General features: G+C 40.7%; 1 protein-coding gene across 1 annotated transcript in view; it reads left to right on the top strand.

Annotated features, from left to right (window-relative positions):
- LOC126248830 (inositol 1,4,5-trisphosphate receptor) overlaps positions 1-13,212 on the top strand; it is a 367,806-nt gene that overhangs the window by 309,037 nt on the left and 45,557 nt on the right. Inside the window, exon 42 of the mRNA XM_049950243.1 lies at positions 3,492-3,656. Coding sequence (XP_049806200.1) covers positions 3,492-3,656 — 165 coding nt within the window. The remainder of the gene's footprint in view (positions 1-3,491; positions 3,657-13,212) is intronic.

The raw sequence follows: 13,212 nt of genomic DNA, 5'->3' as shown, positions 1-13,212 counted from the left end.
AAGAAAAAAAGTCATGTAAACATGGGCTCTAAAATGCATACCTGAAGAGCTATGAGTGGACATTTCTCTCTTGTTTTGGCCCACACCACCTCTTCCCAAAATACTGAAAGCGAAGAGCTTGCAACAGAAGAGGTTTCTGTACAAATTATGCTGTGTGCAAAATTCTACCAGGCTGCTTCCTCTTTCATTCCTTTCCCCCAGTTCATATTCCCCTACAATTTTTCCTTGTCTTTCCTACTATAGAATTCCAGTCCCCCATCACATTTAAATTTGTCTCCTTCAACTGTCTGAATAATTTCTTTTATCTTTTCATACATTTTTTAAATCTCTTCATCATCTGTGGAGCTAGTTGACATAAAAACTTGTTCTACTGTCATGGGTGTTGGCTTTGTGTCTATCTTAGCTAAAATAGTTTTTTCACTATGCTGTTCATAGTAACTTAGCCTCATTCCTACTTTCTTATTCATTAATAAACCTTCTACTACATTACCCCTATTTGATTTTGTGTTTATAACCCTGCAGTGACCTGACCAGAAGTCCTGTTCCTCCTGCCAAAGAACTTCGCTGATTCCCACTATATCTAAGTTCAACATTTCCATTTCCCTTTTTTAAGTTTTCTAGCCTATGTGCACGATTAAAGGATCTAACATTCCACACTCTTATCCGTAGAATGCCAGTTTTGTTTCTCCCCGTGGCAACATCCTTCTCAATAGTCCCTGCTCGGAGTCTCGAATGGGGGATTACTTTTCCTCTGGGATATTTTATGCAAGAGGATGCCATCAGCATTAACCATACAGTAGACCTGCATGCCCTCTGGTAAAATTACAGCTGTAGTTTTCCCATACTTTCAGCCATCCACAGTACCAGCACAGCAAGGTGGTTTTGGTTGATGTTACAAGGCCAGGTCAGTCAGTCATCCAGACTGTTGCCTCTACAACTACTGAAAAGGCTGCTGCCCCTTTTCTGGAATCACATGTTTGTCTGGTATCTCAACAGACAGATAACCTCCTGCTGTGTTTGAGCCTACGGTACAGCTATCTGTATCCCTGAGGTATGCAGGCCACTCTACCGATGGAAAAGTCCATGATTTGAAGGGGGAGGGTTGGGGGGGGGGTTTAGATACTACTGCATATAAATTATCCATGTTGGGTGTTGGAGCTGATAATTCTGCATTACTCCTATTAACTTCTACATTATTACACTGTACATCCACTAACCTGACACTACTAACTTCCTTTTAGCTGATTACTGCCCTTTTTTTCCTTCCCTCCAGCCTCTTCAAAATCTTCACATTCCTTGCTCCAGTAGGCTCATTTTTAACCATCCAGTTTTCACTTTCTTTCTGCTTTTTCTTCTCATGTGCTGGAGTAACTCTTCTGTGCAAAGCTCTGTTCCTTTCATCAGCTTTTATTTTCTTGGACATACAGTCCTTGTAAGCTTGCAGCTGAGCTGCCTCAGCTGCTAAAATTCATAATGTTTGGTCCACAGTATTGCCCTGTGGTACTGCAAAGGACATTGGTTGACCCTCTACAATGACATAAAATCCAACAGATAATGAGAACAAAACAGGGTGATGACAAGGACACTGAAATGTAATACTATTCTAACACTGTAACTTAACTTCTCCACCTGAGTGGCTAATCATGACTGCTCCTGTTCATGTTTAAGCATAATGAGCTATTTGCAGAAAACAAAATACGCTGCTCATTCTAAGCAGCACAGACTAGCTCACATTTTCTACAGTTGTCAGACTGTGTTGTTGTGGAAACTCTGTTCAGTAAATACAAAGAAACAGAAACAACAGGAAAAATAAAATAAAATGATGAGGAGACTTAATTGTAACACTACCATAACAGTTATTGACAAAAGTCAGCTTCACCTCCTGAAACACTACATAAAGTTAACACCATATATATTTGTAGACAAAGAAACTTGTCACTTGCTCATGATACGTCATGTTGCCCATATTAACCTAGTGAAAATTAATATTTATATTTACACACCCTCATATCACTGCCTGAGTGTACCTGCCACATAGTGAACCTTCAAACACAATTTAAAATCTGGCAAAAGAGCCACAGACTTACCATGGCACTTGCAGTCAAACAAAACACGAAAAAACACTGCACTCCACTGCAGCTTGATGCTTCGGGTTGCAGCTGGAGACAAGGTCTCTGGTTCAGCTGTTGATGTCAATCACATATCTGACAGCAAAATTGAGGTCCATTGTGGATAACCTCCGTGGGATGGTTGAGTTGAGGCGGTGGGCTGTTGTCAGGATGATGACTAATGGTTGTTCAGGGAAATATCTTTACTAGTCATACATATTATCAGAGATTAAACTACAAGTCATAATGACGTTCTGTGGTGGTGGCAAGGTTATGTGCTGATGACAGCAAGAGCAGCAGTGCTGACGCAGCAGGCAGCCAACAGGTGGGCAGGAATGCTGACACATGGAGTCCGTGGAAGCACAGGTGCCACCTGGGCACCGATCTGCAGCTCAAGGCAGATGTGGAAATCCATCATGATTCTTGTAGTGGAAGGCAGTTCGTAGTGGTGGTGTCTTTCCATGTGAGCAAAAGCATACAGCACCAGTATGCCCTCACAGGCATGGGTGGTTGAGCAGCTGCACCACCCTAGTCTCGAGCAGGTGGTCTCCGGGGAGAATGCAGGCTGCAGCTGAAGTGAGCCTGGAAGTAACGCACTGACAGGAAGGTGCTAAGTCCGTAGCAGTGGGCTTAGTACCAGGAGGAGACCTGTAGTTGGTGAATGCCAAATCACATGGTGGCTGCCTGTAGAAGCATGTTGTCTCATCAGATGACATAGACCTCCTCCTGTAGATGGAGCTGACAGACTGTGACGCATTCAGCTAAAAGTGATGGGTATTCATACTAGTTCAATGCCGACTTGTTTTGCCAAAGCACTGCTTCAAACCATGCACACCAAAACAAGCGCATAGCTTGGAGGTGTAGTACTTGGCCTGCCCATGCTGCAATCACCATGCATTTCTGCTGCTTCAGTGTTATTGCCTTTTTGGATCCCAGCTTGGCCTACCGTGTGGGAATCGACTGGTGGCTTTGCTGCATCTGATGTAATGGTGTTTTGGTCTGCTCTATGCTTGCCTGCTCTTGTGGCCTTCTGCAACGGACTTGCCCGTGTCCCAATGGTACACAGTAGCACGAGAAAATAGTGGTAGCACTGCAATATGATATGTTATGAAATGTGAATTATTTTTGATCTCTTGTAAGTATTAATTTATATCACTATGTATAACTGCTTGGATTTATGTGTATAGATACCATGATGATGCTGGGGAGGGGGAAGCTGTACGCACTATGACAATAATCATGAGTTGCTTTCAGTGTCTGTGCACAATTAAATGCTTTCAAAAAAAATAAAACAATGGTGCCTGCTGTGTTTTTTCATACCTTTCATATGATAATATTTATTAGATCTTTAACAAATGATACCAAGTTTTTTCCTTTTTTCAGGTATTGCTCAAAGGAGTCCACTTAGTCAGCATCATGGGAAACCAAGGAACATTTACAAAAAGCCTAGAACAGATGATAACAGATGCAGAGCTTTTGTACCATCTCACCTACCTGATATTTTGCCTTTTAGCCCTTTTTATGCATCCATTTTTCTTTTCTGTTCTGGTATGTCAAAATTTATTTGTCATCTAAATAGTATAACTTATTTTTTACTTATTTCTGCATATTGCTTTTTAATTTTCATTTTTACTAGAAAAAGAAGTAGTGTGTTAAAGTGTTATAAGAAGTCAATCTTTAATGTCTGTTGTACATTAGTCTTGTAACTAAGAAGAGGTATCAGTAAATATTGTAACCTAAGTTGAAGAACATCCCCTTCACTCTTTCTGTGTTTAATAGCGCATAGTGTATCTTCAGGTAAGCAGCTGCAATTGTACATCTGAATAGTTCACAGTACTGAGGGCACAGGCATAAATAGAGCCACAATATTTACAAAAACGAACTCGACGACCTACAGACTAGTTTTTGCCAGAATGGTTACTCTGAACAACTGATCTGGCATACATTGTGCTTGTGCATAAGAAATAAAAAAGTCAGCAAGAATGAAGAATGATCACATTGCTCTCTGATGTCAGTGTTTCATCCAGGAATGGCAGTATGCTTGAGACATTCACACAAGATTTTTCAGTCTTCTAAATGTGTTTATACAACTATGTTGTTTATGCAGGATAATCTTGCTTTTAGACAGCATGTGGTTTGAGATTCTATGCCAGTGTAGAAAATATTTAATGGATGGTGATGTTACATTATTAAAGACAAAATCACCAAACATTGCTGCCATACAAGTTTGGACTAAATGTCTCAATGCTGATTCTGATGTGAATTTCTAAAACACAAGGACTGTTACTACTGCTTCCTGTTTGTCTAATATTGCTCACATTTGTATAGCTACTAATTTTAGTTAACAGAGGCACTGTGGATATTAAATCAGCAAATAGGAGCTCTGATGCTGACTATGCAGGCATCATGTTGATGATACAGTGTCAGGCACTAACCTCCATTTGTGACCCACTGTGAGAGCAGCGAGTTACATATTTAGCTTTTTATGTGGACTTTTATAGTTTAACTCATGAAGTCCTTGCATGTCTGTGTATTTAAGAGCCATATTCTCATATTTTAGTAACTGTGTAGTGCAGATTTATGGCATCTGTAGTGTAGTTGTCAATTGTTTTGAACAGCCAGTGACCAGCTCAGTCAGACACTAAGATGCTAGTGTCGATTTGTGAACCACAAGGAGAGTAGGCTGCTTGTTTGTATATGCCAGCATCTGGTGAACTAGTGTCACTGACAGGCTTGACATTTTCAAGTAGATAGCTTTGTATATTTAACAAGTTTGGCTGTGCAAATCCAAAAGCCAGCTGACACCTTTACGTGTCACAACTCTGTTGTGGCTGGAAAAACAGTTTACTGTGGGCAGTGTACAACCTGATTTTTCAGTATAGCTTGTTGAATCACCAGGGGTTGGCCGTGCTCTGTTTCTTTTAAGCCCAAGTCATTGTATAAACTTAATCCAGAGGCCCTTTTCTACTAATGACGCTACTGAATAAAACAAGATATAATCAACAAATAAGTAAGTAAAATGAAGGATAAATATATGAAAATGACCCCATAGGCTAGTGTTGCCTGCAACGGGTTGCTTGAAATTTTAACCAGAAGTTTATTTTTATAAGCACACAAATATCTATGTGAATGGTAAGCTCACATTAAATTAATAAACCAATTGTAGAATACCCGGATTATTAAAGTGAAGTATAGTTACGTGGTGCAAGCAGAGCATTTGCAGACACTAGCAGTTATGGAATAAATGCATAAAAACGTGCATTAATTCATGAAGAACCAGTGACAGACTCTTAAAAGTTCATCAGCGTGAAATTTTATTAGCATTCACAGTGAAATCTGAAGTTCATTATCATCGAGATTATCACGAATAATATAGAAAAAGTTCATCACACAATTGAGTCAAATTATTATGCAGTCAAATCACTGAAGCTCACAGCTGCGTACAAACAGTTAAATAGCAATAAAGTATGCTTGACTGCAAAGAATCAGTGACTGAAAGTGACTTGAAATTTCTAAGTCCCAACCAAATTCAGAGCCCTGAAATATTTCTGAGTGTTCTACTCACGATCAATGATCAAATCAAGTGCCACTAACACAGTCTCAAGCCCCTGTGCCTTCTGGCTGTCAAACCAGGCACAAGACCTTACCAAGCTGAAGACAGCCCAATAAAAGATTCTTTGCACTGCTCTGCATGCTCATTTAAAGACTCGGTCACGTGACCACTGTGCTACTCAGCGTAAGTACTTTTAACAAAACTACCATTCTATCCGTTTTATGTCAAATCACACACACACACACACAATATTTAAATCTAAATTGTACTATAATAAATAATGCTATGAACATCTTGCTAATTCCAGTGCTGCAGTACTCAAAACATCAACTTTATGTACATTATAATATTGAGTTATAATTAACCAAACATAGGAATTGTCCATCTCTGTAGCTCTATGGTCAGCATGTCTGACTGGTATGTGGAGGACCTGGATTTGAGTCCCGGCACTGCCAGGTATTTGTCCTTGGTGGGAAGAGTGGAACAGAGTACACTTAGGAATGTGATGCCAATTGAGGAGCAACTTCAGTGAGAAGTAGTGCTCCGAGGTGAAGAAAGCTGATAATGGCCAGTAGAGTGGTATGCTGACCCCGTGCCTCTCCAGACTTCAACAGCTGTTGGATGCACTACGCAGAGGAAGCAGTTACTTGGGTAGTAGAGTACTTGTGGAGGGCACAAGGAGGTTTCTTTAGGCTAGGTGATAGTTTGAAGCCACTGATGATATACAGTGAGTGAAATGAGATCGCTTACAGAGTAAAGACATTTCAACTGTCAAAATTCTAACAGTAAATCGCTGAAGCATTCGTAATAAATTTAATGAATTTAATTCCCTCTAGGAAAGTTGTCATGCTCAAATTCTACTTGTAATTGAATGCTGGATACAATACATAGTAGAAAGCTCCTAAATGTTTAACGAGACACAGAACTTATGTCGAAAATGTAGCTTAAACACTATAGGCCAGGGAATGTTTATTGCAATCGACAAAAATATTTTGTCTATCGAGGTCGAAATAGTGTCTGACTGCAGAATTCTGTGGATGTAAGTAACCGGCTGAGGTGAGATCAGAGTAATCGTCGGGTGTTTTTATTGGCCTTCCGATGCCACCATAACAGCTCTGCATTCATTCAAAGATAGTCTGCACCCAGTAGCCTGGAATTATCACAACTGTGCAGTGTAAGTTGGAAGTAACTTTGACATACTGATTATCGACTAGGATGTTTGTGGATTCAGTTAGAGGTGATAAGGACAGCCGGTTTTGTGAAGTACTTTGGAACACATTTTCTGAAAACTATCATGAACAACTAGTTTGGCAACCTGCACGGAATGGAATTACTTTATAATTTGTAGCTACAGACTGCCTTTTCCACAGTATCACTATACAGACAAGGATGCATCTACATATACATGGCTACACTGCAGATCACACTGAAGTGCCTGGCAGAGAGTTCATCGAACCACCTTCACAATAATTCTCTGTTATTCCACTCTTGAACAGCACGCGGAAGAAACTAATACCTGTATCTTTCTGTGTGAGCTCTGATTTCCCTTATTTTTTAAGATGATCATACCTCCCTACATAGGTCAGTGTCAACAAAATATTTTCACATTCAGAGGAAAAAGTTGGTGACTGAAATCTCATGAGAAGATCCCATTACAGTGAGAAATGTCTTTGTTTTAATGATGTCCACCCAAAATCCTGTTTCAGGTCTGTGACACTATCTCCCCTATTTCTCGATAATACAAAATGTGCTGCCCTTCTTTGAACTTTCTTGTTGTACTCCGTTAATCCTTTCTGGTAAGGCACCCACACCATGCAGCAGTACTCCTAAAGAGGACAGACAAGTGTAGTGTAAGCAGTCTCTTTAGCAGATCTGTTGCATCTTCTAAGTGTTCTGCCAATAAAATGCAGTCTTTGGTTGGCCTTCCCCACAACATTTTCTCTGTACTCTTTCCTATTTAAGCTTTTGTAACTGTAATTCTTAGTTGAATTTATGGCCTTGAGATTTGACTGATTTATTGTGTAACCAAAGTTTAATGCATTCCTTTTCCCACTCATATGGATGACATCACACTTTTCATTATTTAGGGTCAACTGTCAATTTTTGCACCATACAGATATGTTACCTAAATCATTTTGAAGTTGGTTTTAATCTTCTGATGACTTTACTAGAAATAAACACCATCATCATTTGCAACCAGCCTAAGATGGCTGCTCAGATAATCGCCTATATCAGTTACATAGATAAGGAACAACACAGGGACTATAACACAACCATGGGGAATTCCAGTAATCACTTATGTTCTACTTGATGGCTTTCCATCAGTTACTACAAACTGTGACCCCTCTGACAGGAAATCATAACTCCATTCACATGAATGAGACTATATTCCATAAGCACGCAATTTGATTACAAGCCATTTGGGAATTACGGTGTCAGAAGCCTTCTGGAAATCTAGAAATACGGAATCAATTGGAAATCCTTTGTTGGTAGCGCTCAGTACTTCCTGTGAGTAAAGAGCTAGTTGTGTTTCACAAGAACGAAATTTTCTAATCCATGTTGACTGTGTGTCAATACACCATTCTCTTCCAGGTAATTCATAATGTTTGAACATAATATATGTTCCAGACCCCTGCTGCATATCAACAGTAATGATAAGGGCCTGTAATTTAGTGGATTACTCCTATTACCCTTCTTTGAATATTGGTGTGACCTGTGCAACTTTCTATGCTTTGGGTACAGATCTTTTGTTGAGCGAGTGGTTATATATATGCTGCATGAACGTACTCTGAAAGGAACCTAATTGGTATACAGTAAGGACCGGAAGACTTGCTTTTATTAAGTGATTTAAGGTGCTTCACTACTCTGAAGTTATTTGCTTCTAAGTTACTCACATTGGCAGCTGTTCTCAATTTGAATTCTGAAATATTTACTTTGTCTTCTATGGTGAAGGAATTTCGGAAGGCTGTGTTTAGTGACTCTACTTTAGCAGCACTGCCATCGATAGTATTTCCATTGCTATCACTATCGTGCAGAGAAGGCATGGATTGTCTCTTGCCACTAGCATACCCTACGTACGACCAGAATCTCTCTGGATTTTCTGCCATGTTTCAAGACAAAGTTTCATTGTGGAAACTATTATACATTGAAGTCCATGCTAAATTTCAAGCTTCTGTGGAAGGTTGCCTATCTTGTGGGTTTTGTGTTTGTATATATTTGGCATGCTTTTTTTGTTGTTTCTGCAACAGTATTCTGACCTGTTTTGTGTACCATGAGGCATCAGCTCTGTCCTTTGTTCATTTATTTGGTATGCACCTCTGATCCCCCCCCCCCCCCCCCCCCATCCATGAACCATGGACCTTGCCTTTGGTGGGGAAGCTTGTGTGCCTCAGCGATACAGATAGCCTTACCGTAGGCGCAACCACAATGGAGGGATATCTGTTAAGAGGCCAGACAAATGTGTGGCTCCTGAAAAGGGGCAGCAGCCTTTTCACTAGTTGCAGGGGCAACAGTCTGGATGATTGACTGATCTGGCCTTGTAACACTAACCAAAACGGCCTTGTTGTGCTGGTACTGCGAATGGCTGAAAGCAAGGGGAAACTACAGCCGTAACTTTTCCCGAGGGCATGCAGCTTTTTACTGTATGGTTAAATGATGATTGCACCATCTTGGGTAAAATATTCCGGAGGTAAAATGGTCCCCCATTGGGATCTCTGGGCGGGGACTACTCAGGAGGATGTCGTTATCAGGGGAAAGAAAACTGGCGTTCTACGGATCGGAACGTGGAATGTCAGATCCCTTAATCGGATAAGTAGGTTAGAAAATTTAAAGTGGGAAATGGATAGGTTAAAGTTAGATATAGTGGGAATTAGTGAAATTCGGTGCCAGGAGGAACAAGACTTGTGATGAGGTGAATGAGTGCGGGTGAGCTACTACATGAATGAGTGCGGGTAATCTACTACAAACAGCATAGTGAACGCATTATTGAAGCCAAGATAGACATGAAGCCCACACCTACCACAGTAGTACAAGTTTATATGCCAGCCGCAGATGACGAAGAGATTGATGAAATGTATGATGAGATAAAAGAAATTATTCAGATAGTGAAGGGAGATGAAAATTTAATAGTCATGGGTGACTGGAATTCGATAGTAGGAAAAGGAAGAGAAGGAAACGTAGTGGGTGAATATGGAATGGGGGCAAGAAATGCCTGGTAGAATTTTGCACAGAGCATAACTTAATCATAGTTAACACTTCGCTCAAGAATCAGGAAAGAAGGTTGTGTACATGGAAGAGGCCTGGAGATACTGGAAGGTTTCAGATAGATAACTGAAACTGCAAAAACATGTGAATTTAAGGATATGGGACCTGGATAAACTGACAGAACCAGAGGTTGTGTAGAGAGTTTTAGGGAGAGCATTAGGGAATGATTGACAGGAATGGGGGAAAGAAATCAGTAGAAGAAGAATGGGTAGCTTTGAGGGATGAAATAGTGAAGGCAGCAGAGGGTCAAGTAGGTAAAAAGATGAGGGCTAGTAGAAATCCTTGGGTAACAGAAGATATATTGAATTTAATTGATGAAAGGAGAAAATATAATAATGCAGTAAATGAAGCAGGCAAAAAGGGAATACAAACGTCTCAAAAATAAGAGAGACAGTAAGTGCAAAATGGCTAAGCAGGGATGGCTAGAGGACAAATGTAAGGATGTAGAGGCATATCTCACTAGGAAAATTAAAGAGACCTTTGGAGAAAAGAGAACCACTTGTATGAATATAAAAGGGGGAGGGGGGGGGCAGCAAGAAGGGCATCCAGCCACCCTATACCACTGTCATTGCCAAATATAGATTAACATGCCAGTCTAGTGCATATATGGGATAAGGACAGGAAAAAGTTGAGGGATATAGAGGAATTTAAGGGCAAAGTTTAAACTGATTGTAAATCGCACTCTGGAAAAATATGTGCACGTATGTGGATTAAGGATGGAAAAGACCCATCATGGTTAAACAACAAAATTTAGAAATGCCTAGGAAGCAGAGATTGCTGCTCTCTTTGTTCAAAAAATTATGTGGAAAAATATCAGCAGGCAATTGTTAGTAAAATTTAGTGTGTCTATAAAAAATCAATGTGTGAAGCATATAGCAGCTTCCACCAACATAGCTCAGCGAAAGATACGAGGTGCATTCAAGTTCTAAGGCCTCCGATTTTTTTTCTCCGGACTGGAAAGATATAGAAACCTGCGCATTGTTTCAAAATGAGGCCGCGTTCATTGTCAATACGTCCCAGAGATGGCAGCACCGTACGGCAGATGGAATTTTACCGCCAGCGGCGATAATGAGAACTGTTTTAAATACTTAAAATGGCGACATTTTCCTTACTTGAACAGCGTGCAATCATTCGTTTTCTGAATTTGCATGGTGTGAAACCAATTTAAATTCATTGACAGTTGAAGGAGACATGTGGTGATGGAGTTATGGATGTGTCGAAAGTGCGTTCGTGGGTGCGACAGTTTAATGAAGGCAGAACATCGTGTGACAACAAACTGAAACAACCTCGGGCTCACACAAGCCGATCTGACGACATGATCGAGAAAGTGGAGAGAATTGTTTTGGGGGATCGCCGAATGACTGTTGAACAGATCGCCTCCAGAGTTGGCATTTCTGTGGGTTCTGTGCACACAATCCTGCATGACGACCTGAAAATGCGAAAAGTGTCATCGAGGTGGATGCCACGAATGCTGACGGACGACCACATGGCTGCCCATGTGGCATGTTGCCAAGCAGTGTTGACGCGCAACGACAGCATGAATGGGACTTTCTTTTCGTCGGTTGTGACAATGGATGAGACGTAGATGCCATTTTTCAATCCAGAAACAAAGCGCCAGTCAGCTCAATGGAAGCACACAGATTCACTGCCACCAAAAAAATTTCGGGTAACTGCCAGTGCTGAAAAAATGATGGTGTCCATGTTCTGGGACAGCGAGGGCGTAATCCTTACCCATTGCGTTTCAAAGGGCACTACGGTAACAGGTGCATCCTACTAAAATGTTTTGAAGAACAAATTCCTTCCTGCACTGCAACAAAAACATCCGGGAAGGGCTGCGCGTGTGCTGTTTCACCAAGACAACGCACCCGCACATCGAGCTAACGTTACGCAACAGTTTCTTCGTGATAACAACGTTGAAGTGATTCCTCATGCTCCCTACTCACCTGACCTGGCTCCTAGTGACTTTTGGCTTTTTCCAACAATGAAAGACACTCTCTGTGGCCTCACATTCACCAACCGTGCTGCTATTGCCTCAGTTATTTTCCAGTGGTCAAAACAGACTCCTAAAGAAGCCTTCGCCACTGCCATGGAATCATGGCGTCAGCGTTGTGAAAAATGTGTATGTCTGCAGGGCGATTACGTCGAGAAGTAACGCCAGTTTCATCGTTTTCGGGTGAGTAGTTAATTAGAAAAAAAAATCGGAGGCCTTAGAACTTGAATGCACCTCGTATTTCAAAGCACCTGAGAGAAATCTGATCCTATGTAAAACGGGCTCGAGGGCTTATATTCTGTCATTTGTAGACCACTCTGAAGTGGCAGTAGATGACAGCTAAAGGAAAGCTGAAGTTTTAAATTTTGCATTTAAGAAATCATTCATTAAGGAGTATCGTACACACACACACACACACACACACACACACACACACACACACACACACACTATCATTTGACTGTCTCACAGACTGCCATATGGAGGCCATAGTAATAGCTAATAGCTATCCTGGCATAGAGAAGCAACTGAAAGAGCTGGAAGCAAATGAGTTGTCAGGTCCAGGTGGAATCCCAGTTTTGTTTTACAGAGAGTACTCTTCAGCATTGGCCCCTTACTGAGCTTACATTTATCTCAAATCTCTTGCCAAGTCCCAAGAGACGAAAAAGCACAAGTAGTGCCTGTATTTAAGAAGGGTAAAACAGTGGACCCATAAAATTAGAGATCACTAATCTTAAAATTGGTTTGCTGCAGAATTATTGACCATATAGTAATGTACTGGGAGAGTAGCATGCGCACATTTCAAATCCCTGTCATGCCTGCCAAACTGCTATGAGACAGAGGAAATAACTATCTATCGCTTCTTTCCCACCAAGGGGTAAATGAAGCACTAAACATTAGTAGATAACTCCTCTATTGAGGGGAGTGATTGTCCACCATTGCATTTATACCCTTATCTGCACATTTTAAATTTAAACAATCGGTCAGTGAAATTCAGTCAGTAAATAAAAGAAAGACATAAAATATATGAAGCAGGATCCATCGACACAAAGATATAAAATGAAATATATGAGTTCTTATGAAATCAAGAAATAACTGGAATTGGTTCGATTTCATACCAAAACAAATTGAACTGGTCATGCAGCTACTGATAACTCAACCACTGAATAAGAGCAGTCAGAACTCTGTCAGTTTAAATTTAAAACATTAACTCCCAAAAATGCCTTACTCTGCACGGTATACATGTGTGGCACTTTGCTGCTTAAACAATCTTACCAGATCAGTGTCCATTGCAAAAG

This window comes from Schistocerca nitens, chromosome 3 (assembly GCF_023898315.1).
Source record: "Schistocerca nitens isolate TAMUIC-IGC-003100 chromosome 3, iqSchNite1.1, whole genome shotgun sequence".
In the NCBI taxonomy this organism is placed as follows: Eukaryota; Metazoa; Arthropoda; class Insecta; order Orthoptera; family Acrididae; genus Schistocerca; species Schistocerca nitens.
The sequence above is the reverse complement of the archived record's forward strand: the minus strand, read 5'-3'. Positions and strand labels throughout refer to the sequence as shown.